The sequence below is a fragment of the Neophocaena asiaeorientalis genome, unplaced genomic scaffold (assembly GCF_003031525.2).
Source record: "Neophocaena asiaeorientalis asiaeorientalis breed wild unplaced genomic scaffold, Neophocaena_asiaeorientalis_V1.1 scaffold67, whole genome shotgun sequence".
NCBI classification, from domain to species: domain Eukaryota; kingdom Metazoa; phylum Chordata; class Mammalia; order Artiodactyla; family Phocoenidae; genus Neophocaena; species Neophocaena asiaeorientalis.
The window spans coordinates 5,857,230-5,876,958 of NW_020173731.1; the positions used below are offsets into that span (position 1 = coordinate 5,857,230).

At 42.9% G+C, this 19,729-nt stretch overlaps 1 protein-coding gene across 7 annotated transcripts in view; it reads right to left on the bottom strand.

The window, feature by feature from the left end:
• The window catches only part of TRAF5 (TNF receptor associated factor 5), a 43,707-nt gene that overhangs the window by 2,994 nt on the left and 20,984 nt on the right, over positions 1-19,729 (bottom strand). For 5 of the 7 annotated variants that reach the window (XM_024751111.1, XM_024751110.1, XM_024751109.1 and 2 more), the window contains 8 exons: positions 13,132-13,350; positions 12,090-12,147; positions 10,325-10,426; positions 7,748-7,912; positions 7,034-7,111; positions 6,641-6,715; positions 4,023-4,115; positions 228-368 (listed from right to left, as the gene is read on the bottom strand). In XM_024751111.1, coding sequence (XP_024606879.1) covers positions 228-368; positions 4,023-4,115; positions 6,641-6,715; positions 7,034-7,111; positions 7,748-7,912; positions 10,325-10,426; positions 12,090-12,147; positions 13,132-13,349 — 930 coding nt within the window. In that variant the 5' untranslated portion in view covers position 13,350. Of the gene's footprint in view, positions 1-227; positions 369-4,022; positions 4,116-6,640; positions 6,716-7,033; positions 7,112-7,747; positions 7,913-10,324; positions 10,427-12,089; positions 12,148-13,131; positions 13,351-16,934; positions 16,960-19,729 lie in introns of those variants that run through there. The other 2 variants (XM_024751114.1, XM_024751116.1) reach the window with 2 other exon arrangements.

Sequence of the window (19,729 nt, forward strand, 5' to 3'; positions counted from 1 at the left end):
GGACGGGGGGGGGGGGTTTGGGACAAGAAGGAGGAGGGGGGGGATGAATGAAGCAAATGGGACAAAATACTGACAATGAGTGAATCTGGATGCAGAATATACAGGTGTTCTTTGCACTATCTTATTCTCGCACATTTGAAATTATTTCCATTTAAAAATTAAAAGAAAAACCCTCACGGCTAGTTGAAGGCTAAATCTTGATTATGAATAGAAACGCCATTTCTCACCTGTATATTTGAGAGGAAAGTTCCATTTTTGCCAAACAACTGTGCAAACTGCTTGAACTCCTTTTCGAATTTGTTTACGGTTTCTGCTAGCTGCTGGATTTTACTTTCTTTTTGTTCTAGGCTCTTATATAAGTCAGAAATCTAATAACAGGAATATGAATGAGGTCATTGAACTGTATGCACACAAGTTAAAATTTAAATATAGTTCTAGGAAAATATTTCAGGTTAAGTACTTCTAGGAAAGATACACAGACGTATATTTATAGAAAACATTTACAGGTAGATTACTATATAATTCTAAGAAATGTTCGCAGGTGCTTCTGAAAAAAAATAATAAAGAAAAGAAAGATCCATAGATTCCTCAACAGCCTTTTCTGTATGTAACCCACTTTGATGGCTCATCTAATGCTAGTGACACCACTTGACTAAATTTGCTGAACTGGTTCTCCTCTTTCATTCAGCATGCACTTATTAAACAACCGCAGAGTCCTGATCGCCATACCACATTAGATGCTGTATGCACAGCATCGATAGTAATAGCTGCAATTTGCTGAGTCTGTCAAACCCTTATATTCCTTCGCTCTTTTAATTCTCAAAGAATCCTATGTGTTGGGTATGACTGTCAGTTTCACTTTACATAGATAAGGAAACAGGCAGAGCATTTAAGTAACCTGCCCAGCATACCGCTAGCAAGTGGTAGGCAAAACACACCACCTCTCATAATTTATAATCAATTTGAGGGAAATAACCAAAAACCTTTGCGTGATCCTCAACAACTCTTCTCTTATCCCTACACCCACTTACTCAGCAATACCTGCCACCTTTAGCTCCTGACACACAACAAAACAACTCTTACATCCATTTCTCATTGCATCTCATCTTGTTTCAACCTGCGTTATTTCTCACCTGGGCTGCTACGATAGCTTCCTAACAGATCGTACACTGTCCCTAACAAACACATACCCGAAAAGAAGCTCTATGGGAGCTGGACTGGCATGAGTCCCACCGTCCACTGGAACCTCAACAACTGGGCTGGTGCCTGGCACCAGTAGGTGCTTGATAAATGTTTGTTAAATAGATGAATGAATGAATGCTCCCCCTGTCTTTAGCCTTGTTTTCCTCCAAATCATACTCCATACTGTGACCAGAAGAATAATAAGTGACAAACCTGGGCTGGTCACCCCTCCTATTTAACCATCTCTAGTGGCCTTCCTTTACAGGCTGTACAGGGCCCTACAAAATCTGCCCCTGGCCACCTTTTCAGCCTCATGCCCATTCGCACACTACACACCTTCTGTTTCAGGCCCTGCTCTCAGTCACTTCCTCCTTCACCTAGAAACGACCACTTTTTAAGCCTCACTCAAGGGCATATCCTCCCAGAAATACTTCCACACTAGTACCACCTACCTAGGCCACCTCTTAAGTTCCATGACATTCTGACCATACTCGAGAAGCATAACTTACCTTCATGACTCATTGCTTTTTTTTTGGTTAATTTGGTCATTTTTTTCTCCACTAAATTACTGAGGCTACATTTCACTTATTTCCCGATCCCCAAAGCCCAGCACAGCGCCTGGCACACAGAGGGCATTTGACACATGTTTTATAAATGAATGCACAAGTGGCTGCAATAACCATCTGATCTCTGGCCCCCAAATCTTCTACTTATACCCCAAGAGCTGACTCCCACGTGTGCACCAGACATCCTTGACCAAAAGCAAACTCAGTGTCTCCTCTTGCCCCGCTCCCCTCACATCTAACCTGTTCCTGTGTGCAGTGCCCATCTCGGTTCAAAACATTACTAAGTTCCCTGCCTTAACTACAGCATGTGACTCCAACCTGCAAAAGTCTCTCAATGCCCTCCTCCCTCCATCCCCACTGACACAGTCTTGGTCAAGCCTTCACCTTCAGCATCACCACCACCCACTACCACCTCCAGTATCGCTTCCCCTAATATGGAACTGCTTATTGTTAGCCAGGCACTGTGCTAAGAGCGCACATATATAATCCGACCCTCACTACGACCCCATTTTACAAATGAGAAAATTGTGGAAGACAGAGGTTAAGTAGCTTGCCCAAACTCCAATGTGCAGAGCCAGGTCTCGAACCCAGGCCTTTCTGGCTCCAGGACCCTCACCCATCAATTGCCAGGCTCTACTGCCACACTGGCTGGTTTACTGCAGCATCCTTCTGCCTGGTCCCTCTGGCCTCATTCTCTTCTCTCCTTCTATCCATCTTCCATGCTACCACCAGCTGTCTTATTTTTAAAGCCAAACAATTAGCTGACCAAGTATCTTCCTATTTAAAAATGTCTTTTAGATCCTTATTACTGGCAAACATTAGTCCAAACTTTGGCCCTTAAATCCTTTCTGAAATAGAGCAGAATATGAATAAATTAAAAAATCACTGAATATGAAATATTTGAAACTTCTTAGCTTACATGGAAGGCCAATGCAGTCTGGACCCAACACACCAGTCTTCAGCCTTTCCCTGTCTCACACCTGGATGTCTCTCTACCCCCAAACCGCATTTCCTTGGACCATCAGTCTCTCTCATGCCTCTCTGCCTTGGCATAAACTTTCCCCTTCTGGAATATCCTCTTTCCACAACATTTTAACTGACGGACCTTCTCTTCCTTCAAGATGATGCAGCTCGGATGTGTTACCTTGAAAAGCCTTCTGCAACTCCCACAGAGCAAACTGCTGCAGCCTCTGTACCCCAACACAGGGCACCCCCATTGCACGTCCCACAAGGCACAGCATCTTATCTGTTTACATTTTTGTGAGCTCTTCAAGGGTACGTGCTGTGTCTTCCTTGACTCAGTGTCCCTAGCAACTAGCATTGTACCTGACATAGAGCACGTGTTTGTTGGATCAGTGGATAGACGAATGAGGCAACTCCTACAGAAAGAACTTGGGAATGGCTCCTAGGCAGCATGCCTTCCACCAGTTACAGTTTAATCAGTCTTTCTAATTTTCTCCACGATCTGACCCTAAAACTCACACACCTACTTTAATATGGAATCAGACACCATAAAATAATCTGCAGCTGTAAAATTCAGCTCCCTCTCTGCAGCTGGATGGTTTTCTTCCCTACCTGGGCTTGAAAAGTCTGATCCTCTGAGATGCCCTAACAAAATAATGAACTTTTAGAATAATTACTCAATAGAATCAGCATTTATTGAGGTCCACTATGAATATTCCAGGGACTACGGCTGGCATTTGCACACATAATTTCACTTGATAATCACAAGCCAGTGAAATAAATATGTACGTATGCATTGATTGCAGTGAAATAAATATGCACGTATGAGTAGGTTGCAAAGTTAATAAGTTAAGACTTATTACAAAATATATAAAACCCACGGTGCCTAGAACAGATAGTCAAATGTTGTTTCATGGTAATACTGATTTCATTTAAAAATGCCAAACATCTACTAGGTTCCTACTAGGTGCCAGGTAATAACCACAAGGTGTGTGGATAGGCTGCAGAGAGGCAGTGTGGTGTAACACGGGGAGCACTGGACTGAGAATCAGGGACATGGGTTTGAGATTGAATTCTGTCCCTTAATATCACAAACACATCAAAATCTCTTTGAGCTTAGTTACTTCACCTAAGATCTCAAAGGCACGTTCCAGTTTAATGTGCTACAAGCCTGTGAGTCTGGCCACTTAGTAGAAAAAATCTACCTCCAGCTGACTTATACTGAAACAGAGAGGAATATAAAAATACCAACAAGTACAAATCCTAGCAATTCTGTTGCCTCCGTTTATACTTGAACCCTTGAATATTTACCTGTTCTTCTAACCGGAAGTTCTTTTCTAAAACCAGAAGCATGTGGTCCCGTAAGGCTGAATGTTCATGCTCCTGCAGGTTTCCTCGTTTATTCTTTAATATGAAGAGAAAAATAAGTCAGGTTGTCGAAAGCCTCCCAAAATGAGGGTGGTGGTGGGATATTCTGCTAAAGCAGAACATTAACAACTTTGCTTACTTGTCTCATGGTGGGTTGCAGAGAGAATGACCCCGCCCAGGTCCCTTTTCCAGCTTTAGGATTCTACAGTACCCATGACACACTTACAGAGAGTCAGGCCACTATCAAAGTTCTCAGCACTGATTTCGTTCCTTGCCCTGGGAGTATATGACTGAGGGTTGAGTGTAGTTATTACCACCTCTCAACTATCCCCATATAAAACTTACCTCCTTGGTGGGTTATCTCCCAGATCAGTTTTAAGCCTCCGTTAGTTCTCCCTCCTACCAAGCACACTTCTCTACCGCCTTCTATCACTGTCCTTTTATCGGGCAGAAGGTATGCAACCTAATTGTAATTTCAGCCCATGCAAATTTGTTGCCTTCAAAGTCAAATTATATGTTTGCAAGAAGAAATGCGAACTTCTTCCCTTATCATTAAAATTCCATTGCAGACTGCCTGCATTACTAGTAAAAGCAAATGGTATGGGTGGCCCATAGACTCTAAGCAAACACTCATCATCAATTTCCCTTCAGTTTAGGGTTGGCCCCTCCTCCAGAGAACTCCCCCAGCCATCCCCAGCAAGTCCTAGAATACAATCCAAATGGAAGTTTGGGCCTGACAGTAAAGAAGATTCCTTTTAGGGACTTCCCTGGTGGCGCAATGGTTAAGAATCCGCCTGCCAATGCAGGGGACACAGGTTCGATCCCTGGTCCAGGAAGATCCCACATGCCCTGGAGCAACTAGGCCCGTGAGCCACAACTACTGAAGCCCGCACACTTAGAGCCCATGCTCCGCAACAAAAGAAGCCACCGCAATGAGAAGCCCACATACCGCAACGAAGCCCCGCTCATTGCAACTAGAGAAAGCCTGCGTGCAGAAACGAAGACCCAAAGCAGTCAATAAATAAATAAATATTTTAAATAAAAATTTTTTAAAAACGGAGATTCCTTTTAGAGCTGGAAAACAATTCTGTATTTTGTGCGCAAGGAAGGTAAACCCTATCCTTTCTTCAGCCAAGATAATCACTGGTTTGCTATGTGACACATTTATGGACTCTTCACTGATTTTTACAAAAAAGCTTTCTCATAAGAGTTTTTTAAATGAGAGAAATATATGCTTATCTCAAACAATATAGCAAGATGTAGAAGAAAAATAAAAGCCCCCTTCTCTCTGTCTCCACACCCAATTCCCTAGTCTCACTACCAGAGCCAGTGAAGATACATACACAGTGAGATCATACTGTATGTAATTTTTAAAATATACACCTCATTCTTTTTATCAGATGCATAGTATTCCAAAACATGAAAAAAATATATGTATAATTATACACTCAGTACTTCAGAGATGGACTTATAGGTTGTTTTTCATTTTTTGTGGGTTTTTGGGTTTTTTTGTGGGTTTTTTTGGCTACATACAGTAGTCCCCATTTAGCCACTGTTTCAATTTCTGTGGTTTCGGTTACCCATGGTCAACCATGGTCCAAAAATATTAAATAGAAAATTTCGGAAATGAACAATTCATACTTTAAATTGTGAACTGTCCTGAGTAGCGTAGTGAAATCTTGTGCCTTCCTGCTCCATCCTGCCCCAGAGGTGAGTCATCCCATAGTCCAGGTATCCAGGCCGTACATACTACCCACCCATTAGTCACTTAGCCATCTACCTATGTGACTATGGCAGTACTGTCATCAAGTAACCCTTATTTACTCGATAACGGCCCCAAATGATGCTGGCAATTCAGATATGCTCTTACTGTGCCTAATTTGTAAATTGAACTTTATCATAGGTATGTATGTATAGGGAGGAAAAACGTAGTATATATAGGGTTTGGTACTAACCATGGTTTCAGGCATCCGTGGAGGATCTTGGAATCTACCCCCATGGACAAGGGGGGAGTACTGTAAATATCTTTGTGTGCATGTGTGTTTGTATATGTGTGTAATCACTGCATACTTATGAAAGGATATCTATGAAATAAATTTCTACCAGTAGGATTGCAAGGTCAATGTGAGGGTCACATTTTATTTTCATATATATAACCAAACCTCAAAAAAGTTGGTATTAGGTATTATAAATTTTATGTATATATAAATTATTTGTTCTGTTTCTCTGGAGAACCCTAATACAAGTATTAGTATTATGTATTGTATACAAGTCTTTTTTCTTTTTTCTATTCTGTTTATAGTTATTATAAAATATTGGCTATATTCCCTGTGTTGTATTATATATACTTGTAGCTTATTTATTTTATACATAGTAGTTTGTACCTGTTAATTCCCTACCACCATCTTGCCTCACCCTACTGGTAGCCACTAGTTACAAGCGCCAGTCTTAAAGTTTCTCAGAAGTGAATGTCCTTCTGCATCTTGAATGGAATCAAGAATAAAATGAACTCAACAAATGAATTACACAGTAGAAGGTAGACAGAAACAATTATTTCATACCTTTACAGTACAGCCATAGTGCTTGAAAGGACAGTCTTGTTCAGCTTCAGGACACACAGCAAGGTGTTCATCCACCTACAAAACAGACAGCCTCATGCTAGAGAAATGCATCCCCGACTCTCCAGCTACCTGGTATAACTGCAGCAAGCAGGGGGCCAAGGGTGCCTTGGGAAGAAGGGAGGAAACACCATGCTGAAGCCTGCGGGAAGGAGAGCTAAGGTGAAAACAGAGAAGAATTCTCAGGGAGAAGGGGAGGGAAGACAGAACCATGGTTATCATGAGGATAATTTAAGCCTTGGGCCCCTGCTTACGGGATTTTATCAAACACACACCACAGTGATTACTGAAACTTTATCTTACATAAAGTCTACTAAGAGAATTATTTACAGTTACCTCAGTTCTTGGAATAATCTGCAAACACTTGTTGGGACAAGATACTGGGTACTCAGGACACAAGTTTTCCTCGTGATTCTGAAACAGAAAAAGTGTGCGGAAATAAAGCCAGCCTTGCTTCCAAAGGCTCCCTGTATGGCCTCAGAGTGTGTATACATATGTCCCTTTGGGGATCTATGCTATGTGGCTTACCCTCTGTAGGAAGGTATGGCCTAGTTCCAAAAAGCGTTCTAGATGGCTGCCTTCTTGGTATAAGTGGATTCAATTCAGTTCAATTTTCCAATTCTTTTAAAGAAGGTCAGAGGACATGGGACTGACAGAGGACAAACTATGGGAGTCACTGGCTTGGCTCCTTTGGCACATGTAAAGGGTACCCCATGCTCTCGTCTTATGCCGGCATCCTGCCTCTCCAATTAGGTCAGAGCGTCCTGAGGACAGACAGTGTGGTCACCTCCTTGGGACCCAGTGCCTAGCATCACTCCTGGACCACTCACACTCAGCAGGTGCTCAAACAACATTTTTGCCAATGATACGTGAAAAGAGTCCCACCAAGAAGGTTTTTAGCTTTCTATAGAACCCTCAGATAAAGTTATTCTTTAGACCTCTTTCTGCATAAAAATAAATCCAGAAAAGTGCTTCTGGTATCCCACCTGATTCACTGTGACCACTGAGGCAGAATTTAGTCCCATAAAGATGATTCTTTTTTTTTTTTACCTGTAGATTGATGACCACCACATCCTTTTTGCAATAAAGGCATTTTTCCTCTCGAAACGGACAGTCTGCACTCAAATGCTCTTTCAGATCTTTGCGAAGGACTGGCTCCCGACAGCTCTCATTAGAGCACTGCACAGCTTGGAATAAGCAGTGCTGAAGGTGGTCCTGCGACAGATAACAACAAGCCAGTGGGGACCCACTGAGCAGGGCAGTGGGAGGGGAAGCCTGGTGCAAGGCCTAGTGAGGGAGGGAGGGAGGACCCTGGGGCAGCAGGAGAAAGGACTGCGGGGGTGGGGGGCAGGGGGCACAGCCTCTGTCACAGGCTCTCTGCAGAGGCCACCCGCTGCCTCTGCTGAGCACAGGGCATGGAGAAGGCTGCTTGCACGGAGGCTGTGACAGCCAGCCTTGTTTGGAGGACAGGGGAAGATGCGTGAGGCAGAAAGCATGCCGGGTTTATCTTTGATTACCTATTAACCTGCTCATATTCTCAGGTTAGCTCTTGAATATTTTCCTTAGACACGCCAATTAATTTACCAGCTCCTCAAGGACATTTCTTTTGTGCACACTCCATCCCCACCTCCAGCACCAAGTACTAATCTCTGCACAGCAGATGGTAAAAGCCGGAACAGAGGGCAAAGAGGGAAGAAGAGAAGGCTAAGTAAGTGAAGGAAGGGGAAGGACTAAAGGAAAGAAAGGGAGGGAGAGGAAGCTGTTCCAGAAGCGGTAAAGAAAACGATAGAGGAATACAGGATCACAGGCCCAGGAGAAGCTGGGATGGGTCATCCTTGTCAAGTCAGGAAATGTTCTTGACCAGAATATTAGAGAATGGTGACTCAGACAGTGTTCTTCATGTTACAGATTTTTAAAAGCAGGCATGTCTTAACAGAACCTGTGGATAACACTGCAAGTTACTGTGGTGCTGACAAGGTATTGAAATCCTAAGGAGTTTGTTCCCCACCACAAGATCCTTTAAAACAGGGTTGGCAAGCTACGGCCCTTGGGCCAAATCTGGCCTGCTACTTGTTTCTGTAAATAAAGTTTTATGGAGAACAGCCACACCTATGTCTCACATATTGGCTATGGCTGCTTTCCCTCTGAGATGGGAGTCAGGTAGCTGCAACAGACACTGTATGGCTGGCAAAGCTTAAAATATTTACTATCTGGCTCCTGACAGAAACAGTTTGTTGACCCCTTAAGAGAACACACAGTTTTACTATAGGATGTAAATAAATATTATAGCTATTCTCCTTTGCCTCTAGTAATGAGAGACAGTGACAACTGACATCTACATCTTCTCCAAAATCCATGGATGCTACCCCTCAGCTCTCACCAAAACCATCAACATTCATCAAGACTCTGCTACCTGTGAGATCCTACATCTTACTCGCAAGGTGAAGGAGAACAGGGAATGAGAGGAAATACAAAAGAAACAGGTGAAAATAAACCAGCCACTGTTCTCCAGAAGCTGAGGATCTGGTCACTAGAGCTGATCAATGAGCCTCATTTCCTGTACAGGCTTAGTGACAACAAAGTTGGTAAAGAGGCCCTGCTTGCTCTAGGACCTGACTATCAAAACAAGTGGCGAGGGACTGTCTTAGGAAAACACAAAAACCTGTGAACTTCCAAAGAAATTCTTGGGTTAACAAGGGAATCATTTACACATTTATGAGCTCAGTGCCTAGAGGTATAGCAGCATGATGGGGAAAAGACTGAATCACCTGAAATACATTCCAAAACGTGTGGCTGGGAAGGGAAACTTGTAGCATCCTCCTAGCAATTCCTTGGAAGCTAGAGATGCTTGCCTCGTATTCATTCATAGCGTGATTGAACCTGACATGGGCTTGCTGTGGTGGAGCCACGTTTCCTGCTTCCCATTTAACAACCTTCCACCGCTGGATGCAAGAGCAAGGTAGGACAGCTTCATCTGAAAGGAACTCGACAACCCTTCACCTCCCCTACACCTCGTTTGTTTGCATCTCATACCAATGCTTCACCTTTACACTACATTCTAGCTCTGTTCTGGTCTGTGTCGTCTGCCTTAGATCACAACCTCTAAGACAGCAGGGCCCACAGCGGCTAGGAGACACCCACCCCAGCACCTGCAAATGCTTCCAGGCAGGGACCCTTACAATTGTGTCTTTCTGCAGTCATGCCCTGGCTCCCATCCTAGGAATCCCTAATCCTTCACGGTTTTCCAAAAATGACGTGTCCTTGCTTGACCATTTCTTTTGCCCAGCATGTCTCACATCTTCTCTTTTGGATCAATAACCCTAACCCACAAGTTAAGGTCTAGCACACATGGTATGTCCTCCATGTGTTCCATACAAAATGAATCTCTTCACATGAGATTAATTTCACACCTTAGCCCTCGGTATGCTGCACTGTAGCCAAGGGTACCTCTAGACAAGAATTCTCTGAGGGCAACCCAATGAATCTCCGTACCATGCTTAGCCCGCTAACTGTCACATAAAAATGTTCAGGACATGTCACTTAGCCCACTAACTGTCACATAAAAATGTTCAGTACATGTCACTGGAAAAATAGCAAAGGCAAATATTGTTCACCAGTAATACCAACCTGGTATCGTCCCAGAATAACCTTGGCATTACATCCAGGAGCGTTTTTGCAAAATACATATAAATTGAGGACTTCTCTTTTGCAGCAATTGTCTTTAAACACCTAAAAGATAAACAAAGTAGGTCTCACACACTCCAAAGCTTTAGGGCAACGTGAAGGAAGCTATTATTAATTTGGTCTTCAAGTACATCTCAAAAGTTGGGTGGAAACTTCCAGTCAGTGGTTGGAATGGAAATACCAGATTCACCACCATAAAAGAAAAGGCTGTCTCAGATACATCTGACGGGCCACCAAACATACAAGCCAGGTAATTTAATGCTTAGTGCAGTAGGCTGAAGCTAGGAGAATCTCGTGGTGAACTTGACCCCACATGCTCAAAGGTCAAGAGGTGGGGCTGTGGATGAGGGTGATGCTTTCAGCTTCCTGTCCCAGGGTGAACGTTTGCATTAGTCATCAGGTGGTGTCACTGAAGCTGTGCTGACTTATTTTTCAGCACAAGCCAGGGGTTGGCAAACTTTCTCCGTAAAGGGTCAGAGAGTAAATATTTTCAGCTTTGCCAACCACGTTGCAATGTTCTCTGTTGCAACTATTCAACCCTACTGTACCCGATACTTAAATGAATGGGCATGCCTGTGTTCCAATAAAACGTCATTTATGGACACTGAAATGTGAATTTCATATAATTTTCACATGTCACAAAACATTATCCTTCTTTTGATTCATAAAATAAATTTTTGTTTTGAAATAAAGACTCACAAGAAATTGTAAAAAATAGTACAGAGTTCCTGTGTACCCTTCTTTTGATTTTTTTCAATGATTTAAAAATATAAAACCATTCTTAGCTCACAGGCCATACAGAAACAGGTGGTAGGCTGGATTTATCCCAACAAATCCCATGTTGTAGTATGCCAACCCTTGGCCTAGTGCGTGAGGCAGACACAAGTACAACTAAGCATTTGGAAAAGGCATCATAAGAGCAGAGAGAAGGAGCATGAACATTGGACTAAAAAGACAAACAATTCACTTAAAAAATGGGCAAAGGATTTGAATAGGAATCTCTACAAAGAAGATATTCAAATGGCCAAGCACATAAAAAAATGCTCAGCGTCATTAATCATTAGAGAATCAAAACCACGAGATACCTCTTCATACCAACCAGGAAGACTATAATCAAAAAGATGGACCACAGCGTATTTTGGTAAGGATGTGAAGAAGTTAGGACTCTCGTACCTTGCTGGTAAGAATGTAAAATGGTGCAGCTGCTTTGGAAAATAGCCTGGCAGTGCCTCAGAACGTTAAACACAGAGTTACCATGAGACCCAGTCATTCCACTCCTAGGCACACACCCCAGAAACATGCACACTTTAAAGGCAAATTTTATGGCAAATGCATTGTATCTCAATAAAGCTATTGTTAGATATAATAATAATAAAAGAAAGTTTTAGAGACTAAACAGATGAGAAAGTGATTCCAGGAAGCAGGGTGTTTCATTTCTGCAAGTGACTCATGGTAACTGGCGCTAGTACAGGAAGAGGGTAAAGAAGAAGTGGGAGAAGAATCCTGGGGGGGTCAGTAAGGACTCAAACTAGCCTCTCTCAAAGAGGGGTGGGAGTGGGGTCCCACCTTACCCCACAGTAGAGGAATATGGACTCCAAGGAAGGTCCCCCTCCCGCTCTTCTGCTCCAACTTCTCTGTCCAATTCAACCCAGGACACTGGCTGCTCCATCACCCAGAGAACTGCTAACCCAAAGCACGACTGTCTTACCTCCTGAGATTTGATCACCTCCTTATCTACAGGGCAGAGTGGGACTGCGTTTAATTCTCTGGAAAGAAAAATCAAAATGAAGCCAGAATTAAGGGTTGACCTCAACAGCCCATCCAAGAGCAGCCGCAGCGCTTCAGCCACCCCCTTGAAGTTCCCCCTGAGCAGGCCAGGCCCTGTCTTTATTCATGCTGTTCCCTCCTCCCAGAAGGGGCCCCCCAGTACCCCAACTTCAGCACCTCCTCAGTCTGCCTGAGAAACTCCCATTCATCCTCCAGGATGTGAGTCAAAGAGTGAGTCCTGCAGACAGGGTCAAATGTCCTCTGCCAACGTTCCCTTGGCAGTCCTGTGCTATCACACTGTACCCCAACTTGCACCTTCACTAGAACATAGAGGGTCCTGTGTCACACTGGACCTCCAGCTCTTCACCTCTGTGCACTAGAGCTTGGTTTAGCGGGGTGTCTGGAACACACAGGTGCTGAATGAACGAACCCAGGAATGAATGAGAAGGTGCTGTAATAACCCCCTTTGCAAGCTTGGGAGGGTACAACTTCCGTGGCGTCCCTGTATAAACCCCCAAGGCCTGCTTCCATGTCTCTCCTGATCTCCACCTCAAAATGGCACAACCCACGTTTTACAGCTGCCGGGGAGTCGACAGAGTATCCACGGCGGCAAGGAACCTTCCAGATGTGACACCACCTCTGCCTCAAGGCAAGGAAAGGTCAGGGCGCCTACAGGAAAGACCCCCACGAGATACAGGTCCTTCCTCACATGGACTGTGCACTGAGGTCTGCCTTCGTGTGCAAAACAGGTGTGGTCTGAATTTTCAGAAAAGGTGACTATCAATAAGACAGAAAAAAATGAAGATTATTCCTCAGGCTCTCAGAGGAGGGTGCTGGGAGGGCCCGTCCTCATATTCGTGGTTCTGTGGCCAACCACAGCAATTCCCGAAACCACGATTACAGTTGAGCGGCCACAGATGACACGTAGATCCCAGGAACAGCCCTGTCCGCTTCTGGCTGGAGCGCAGGCCCTGAGCGCTCACCTCAGGGACAGGATGCAGTGCTGGCAGAAGCGGTGCCCACAGCCCGTCTGGTGGGGGTTGTGAAGCACTGAGCGGCAGAAGGCACATCTGTAGCGCTCTTCCAGCTGCTCCACAAACTGGTACTCTGCATCTGGCTCAAAGTCCAAAGACGTGGAGTTACCAGAGTTCTGGCGGATGAAGCCACAGGGGACACCTCCTTGCTCCTCAGAACAAGCCATTCTGGGGGATCAGGAGAAGAGAAGGAAAATTCAGTGTGCGAACACCACAGCAACTACAGCCATCAGGTGTTTGAATCATCTGTTCCCTGATTAGTCAACATCACCCACAGGGTCATTCTGTTATGACTTTGTAACCATAGTAACAATCTCCTGCCACTGGAGGGCTCCTGCAGAGGGGAGGTGGCTTTGGGGCGCTCAGCGGGAGGCTGGACCAGATAACTTCTAGCGCGATTCAGTGAGACTTCAGCCCACTGTCCAGCAAAAGGATGCTAAATTATCCTTCAGTGTGGCTACATGCTTGGGCAAAATATAGCCAGATGTTAACTACATTCTGAGTAAACTCTGGTTATGGATTTTTCTTCCACTCGTTTGAGAAAATTGAAACAAAGCTTTTGTTAACATTCTTTAGAAGCAAGAACTTTGTATACCAGTACATTCCTTGCAAAATATATAAATACATCACCACCACTAAGCCACACCATTTCTCACCTGAGCTAAATAAAAGTCCATTAACTGCTTTCCCCTCCAATCCATTCTCCATACTATAGGCAGGGTGATATTTTCAAAATACAAGTATGGTGGAAGATTATCTCTCCTCATCATTCAGTGGCTTCCCAGAGCTCTTAGGTTAAAGCCCATGGTGCTAAGCAGGCTACAGGAATGCATCCTCCCCACCCAGTAGCATCCTGGACCTCTCCTCCCCTTGCTTCCTGCACTCCAATCACACAGGCCTTCTTTTAGTTCTTCTAATATATCATGCTGTCTTCTGCCACAGGGCCTTTGCACGAGCTGTTGCCTCCGTGCTTCCACTATCCCCTCCCAGGCCTCCTCATTTAGTTAACTCATATTCATGCTTCAAATTTCATTGCAAGCTTCATATTCTCAGGTAAGCCTTTTCTTCTCCCCCTGGTCTGACAGCAGGAGGTCTACTCATCAGTCTGTAAAACATGCAAGGCTTCCAGGGAGTGGCTAGGGGATAAAGGTAAGTGTGTGTGTGTGGGGGTGGATTTTTTGCTTATAATCCCTTTGAATTTTTGAATATGGATATATTACCCATCCAAATATTTTAAAAATATACAAAACCAAAAACCCATTCATCCACTGTTATATCTGTCATAGAACCAGGTTCCATTCCTTCAGAGCAACGCTTGATTTGAGATTGGACACGCATTTGTGTGATTATTTTATTTATATCTATGCTCCTCAGTGACACACAGATAGCATCTGGTCTTGCTCACTGTTGCCTTTCCAGCCCTTGGCACTAAGCCAGGCGTGGAGAACAACTCAGCTATTTGTTGAGTTAAAGTTATTCAATGGACTTTTTGTGAGACCCTCAGCAGGGCAGCTCTAAGTAGTACTGGCCTCTAACAGAGTGATTCTTTTTTTTTTTTCTAATAGGTGAGGGAAATTAAGAGGGGCAAGCTTCCAGTTACAAAATAAATGAGTCATAACATAGTGATTCTTAACCTTTTCTGAGCAAGGACTTCCCCTGGCTTTGAAAATTTGATGAAAACTCTAGACCTTCTCCCTATAAAATAGCACACACATCTTACATGTGTACCCTTAAGGACCCTTGGGACCCCCACCAGTGGTCCCCAGGTTAACAACAGTCTGTCTGCCCTGCAGGCATGCTGCTACTTTTGGCACAGTGCCAGGAGTCGTGGTTTCAGTGTCTGCAAACAGTGAAAGGGTGGGTGGTCCTTGGGGGTGACATCCCTCCATGTGGCTGTGGTACAGGAAGGCTTGGCCTTCAGGATTGCTTGTTTTGGCTTGTTCTTGGGATCCCTCATGATTCTCCTGGAGCTGACAAGTTCAGCTGGGCCTGGGAGCAGCTGTGTGGCCTGACCACGTAGGCAAGAGATGGGCAGCCTCATTCAACCCTAAGCTCTGCCCAGGTCAGCTGCTGAGTCCGGGCTGTGGCCTGGATGAATGGAGCAGAGGAAGCAACTGGCCTCTTTCAGCAAATAAAGCTTGCTCTCTGGAGAAGCCCAGCAGACCAGGGGATTTTTTTCTTTGTCCTGGGGTTTGAGACCAAAGCCCCACGTTTTCCTCCCTGCATGTTTCCTGCAGAATTTCAAGGGTGGTAGGTGAGCAGAACAAGATGTGATTGTTCCCCCTTTAACGTTGTTTACTCTTGAGATTTAAAAAAAAAGTTTTAATTATGATGATGAAGAGGTACAGCACTTGATGTACACAAACAACCTAATAACCAAGACTCACCTTTCTCTCAGAGAAGGGGGAGAACCTATTCCAAACTGCCCTAATCTGTCCTGTGTCCTCTAGTCCCAAGGGAGGAGAACAATTCACGTCCTATGCCCCTGTAGGATTCTCTCTCAAGATCACACTCGTGTCTATGTCACAGAGCATCCAAATTTGGACCCTCAGAGATATACTCTAAAGCAGCAGGTCTGTTGAGCCCCCAGAACAAGGGAGTAGGATGTACAAAACTCAATTTGGGTTCCCCTCCACTACATTCTATCCTCTTTCCTAGCACAAGAATAATGTGCTCATCTGTGTCTCTATCTTTCTCTACCTTCCAGTCAATTTTGCTGTGAACCAAAAATCACTCTACAAAATAAAATCTCTTAAAAAATGTGAGGACAACTAGGGCACCTACTAGGCACTGGTGAGGGACCACAGACACCTAAGCGCACAGGAGGAACCCCCAGCAACCAGTTGTTTCAATTATTCTTTTATTTTTCCTAATATATTTTTTATCTTTCTTATTTTTATTATATTTTTTTGCGGTACAAGGGCCTCTCACTGTTGTGGCCTCTCCCGTTGCGGAGCACAGGCTCCGGACGCACAGGCTCAGCGGCCATGGCTCACGGGCCCAGCCAACTCTGCGGCATGTGGGATCTTCCCGGACCGGGGCACGAAACCGTGTCCCCTGCATCAGCAGGCAGACTCTCAACCACTGTGACACCAGGGAAGCCCTATATTTCTTATTTTACTTTGTTCTTTGATATTTTACTGCTCCTTTTGTTTGTTTGTTTGTTTGTTTGTTTCTTTTTTTTTTTTTACCACACCACAAAGGCTGTGGGATCTTGGTTCCCAGGCCAGAGGTCAGGCCTGAGCTCCTGTGGTGGGAGCTCCGAGTCCAAACCGCTGGACTCACAGAGAACCTCAGACCCCAGGGAATATTAATCAGAGTGAGGCCTCCCGGAGGTCCTCATCTCACCACCAACACCTGGCTCTACCCAACTGCCTGCAAACTCCAGTGCTGGACGTCTCAGGTCAAACAACAAGTAAGACAGGAATACAGCACCACCCATCAAAAAAAAAAAAAAAAGAAATGACAAAAACTATGTTACAGACGAAGGAGCAAGGTAAAAACCTACAAGACCAAATAAATGAAGATGAAATAGGCAACCTACCTGAAAACGTATTCAGGGTAATGATAGTAAAGATGATCCAAAATTAAAAATACTCTAGAAGGAATCAGTAGCAGAATAACTGAAAAAGAAAAATGGATAAGTGAGCTGGAAGATAAAAGGGTGGAAATACTGCCAGGGAGCAGAATAAAGAAAAAAGAATGAAAAGAATTGAAAGACCAAATAAATGAAGATGAAATAGGCAACCTACCTGAAAACGTATTCAGGGTAATGATAGTAAAGATGATCCAAAATTAAAAATACTCTAGAAGGAATCAGTAGCAGAATAACTGAAAAAGAAAAATGGATAAGTGAGCTGGAAGATAAAAGGGTGGAAATACTGCCAGGGAGCAGAATAAAGAAAAAAGAATGAAAAGAATTGACTACAGTCTCAGAGACCTCTGGAACAACATTAAATACACCAACGTTCGAATTATAGGGGTCCCAGAAGAAGAAGAGAGAAAGAAAGGGTTTGAGGAAATATTTGAAGAGATTATAGTCGAAAACTTCCCTAAGATGAAAAAGGAAATAATCAAGTCCAGGAAGCACAGAGGGTACCATAAAGGATAAACCCAAAGAGAAACATGCTGAGACATATTAACCAAACTTTCAAAAATTAAATACAAAGAAAAATATTAAAAGCAGCAAGGGAAAAGGAACAAATAACATACAAGGGAATCCCCATAAGGTTAACAGCTAATCGTTCAGACTCTGAAAGCCAGAAGTAGGTGGCAGGACACATTTGAAGTGATGAAAGGGAAAAACCTACAACCAAGATTACGCTACCTAGCAAGGACCTCATTCAGATTTGATGGAGAAATTAAAATCTTTACAGACAAGCAAAAGTTAAGAGAATTCAGCACCACCAAACCAGCTTTACAACAAATGCTAAAGGAACTTCTCTAGGCAGGAAACACAAGAGAAGGAAAAGACCTACAAAAACAAACCCAAAACAATTAAGAAAATGGTAATAGGAACATACATATCGATAATTACCTTAAATGTAAATGGATTAAACACTCCAACCAAAAGACATAGACTGGCTGAATGGATACAAAAACAAGACCCACATATATGCTGTCTACAAGAAACGCACTTAAGACCTAGGGACACTTATAGACCGAAAGTGAGGGGATGGAAAAAGATATTCCACGCAAAAGAAAATCAAAAGAAAGCTGGAGTAGTATTTCTGATATCAGACAAATAGACTAAAATAAAGACTATTAAAAGAGATAAAGAAGGACAATACATAATGATCAAGGGATCAATCCAAGTAGAAGATATAACAATTGTAAATATTTATTCACCCAACATAGGAGCACCTCAATACATAAGGCAAATGCTAACAGCCATAAAAGGGAAATAGACAGTAACACAATCATAGTAGGGGACTTTAACATCCCACTTTCACCAATGGACAGATCATCCAAAATGAAAATAAATAAGGAAACACAAGGTTTAAATGACACATTAAACAAGGTGAACTTAATTGATATTTATAGGCTATTCCATCCAAAAACAACAGAATACACCTTCTTCTCAACTGTTCATGGAACATTCTCCAGGATAGACCACATCTTGGGTCACAAATCAAACCTTGGTAAATTTTTAAAAATTGAAATCATATCAAGTATCATTTCCGACCACAATGCTATGAGACTAGGCATCAATTATAGGGAAAAAAACTGTAAAAAATACAAACACATGGAGGCTAAACAATACACTACTAAATAACCAAGACATTGCTGAAGAAATCAAAGAGGAAATCAAAAAATACCTAGAGACAAATGACAATGAAAACACAATGGTGCAAAACCTATGGAAGGCAGCAAAAGCAGTTCTAAGAGGGAAGTTTATAGCAATACAATCCTACCTCAAGAAACAAGAAAAATCTCAAGTAAACAACCTAACCTTACACATAAAGCAATTAAAGAAAGAAGAACAAAAAACCCCAATGTTAGCAGAAGGAAAGAAATCATAAAGATCAGATCAGAAATAAATGAAAAAGAAATAAAGGAAACAACAGCAAGGAACAATAAAACTAAAAGCTGGTTCTTTGAGAAGATAAACAAAATTGATAAACCATTAGCCAGACTCATCAAGAGAAAAAGGGAGAAGACTCAAATCAACAGAAGTAGAAATGAAAAAGGAGAAGTAACAACTGACACTGGAGAAATACAAAGGATCAAGAGAGATTACTACAAGCAACTATATGCCAATAAAATGGACAACCTGGAAGAAATGGACAAATTCTTAGAAAAGCACAACCTTCCAAGGCTGAACCAGGAAGAAACAGAAAATATAAACAGACAAATCAAAAGCACTGAAATTGAAACTGTGATTTAAAATCTTCCAACAAACAAAAGTCCAGGACCAGATGGCTTCGTGGGCGAATTCTATCAAACATTTAGAGAAGAGCTAACACCTATCCTTCTCAAACTCTTCCAAAATATAGCAGAGGAAGGAACACTCCCAAAATCATTTTACAACGCCACCATCACCCGGATACCAAAACCAGACAAAGATGTCACAAAAAAAGAAAGCTACAGGCCAGTATCACTGATGAACATAGATGCAAAAATCCTCAACAAAATACTAGCAAGCAGAATCCAACAGCACATCAAAAGGATCATACACCATGATCAAGTGGGCTTTATCCCAGGAATACAAAGATTCTTCAATATACACAAATCAATCAATGTGATACACCATATTAACAAACTGAAGGATAAAAACCATATGATAATCTCAATAGATGCAGAAAAAGCTTTCGACAAAATTCAACACCCACTTATGATAAAAACTCTGCAGAAAGTAGGCACAGAGGGAACCTACGTCAACATAATAAAGGCCATATATGACAAACCCACAGCCAGCATCATTCTCAATGGTGGAAAACTGAAACCATTTGCTCTAAGATCAGGAACAAGACAAGGTTGCCCACTCTCCACTATTATTCAACATAGTTTTGGAAGTTTTAGCCACAGCAATCAGAGAAGAAAAATA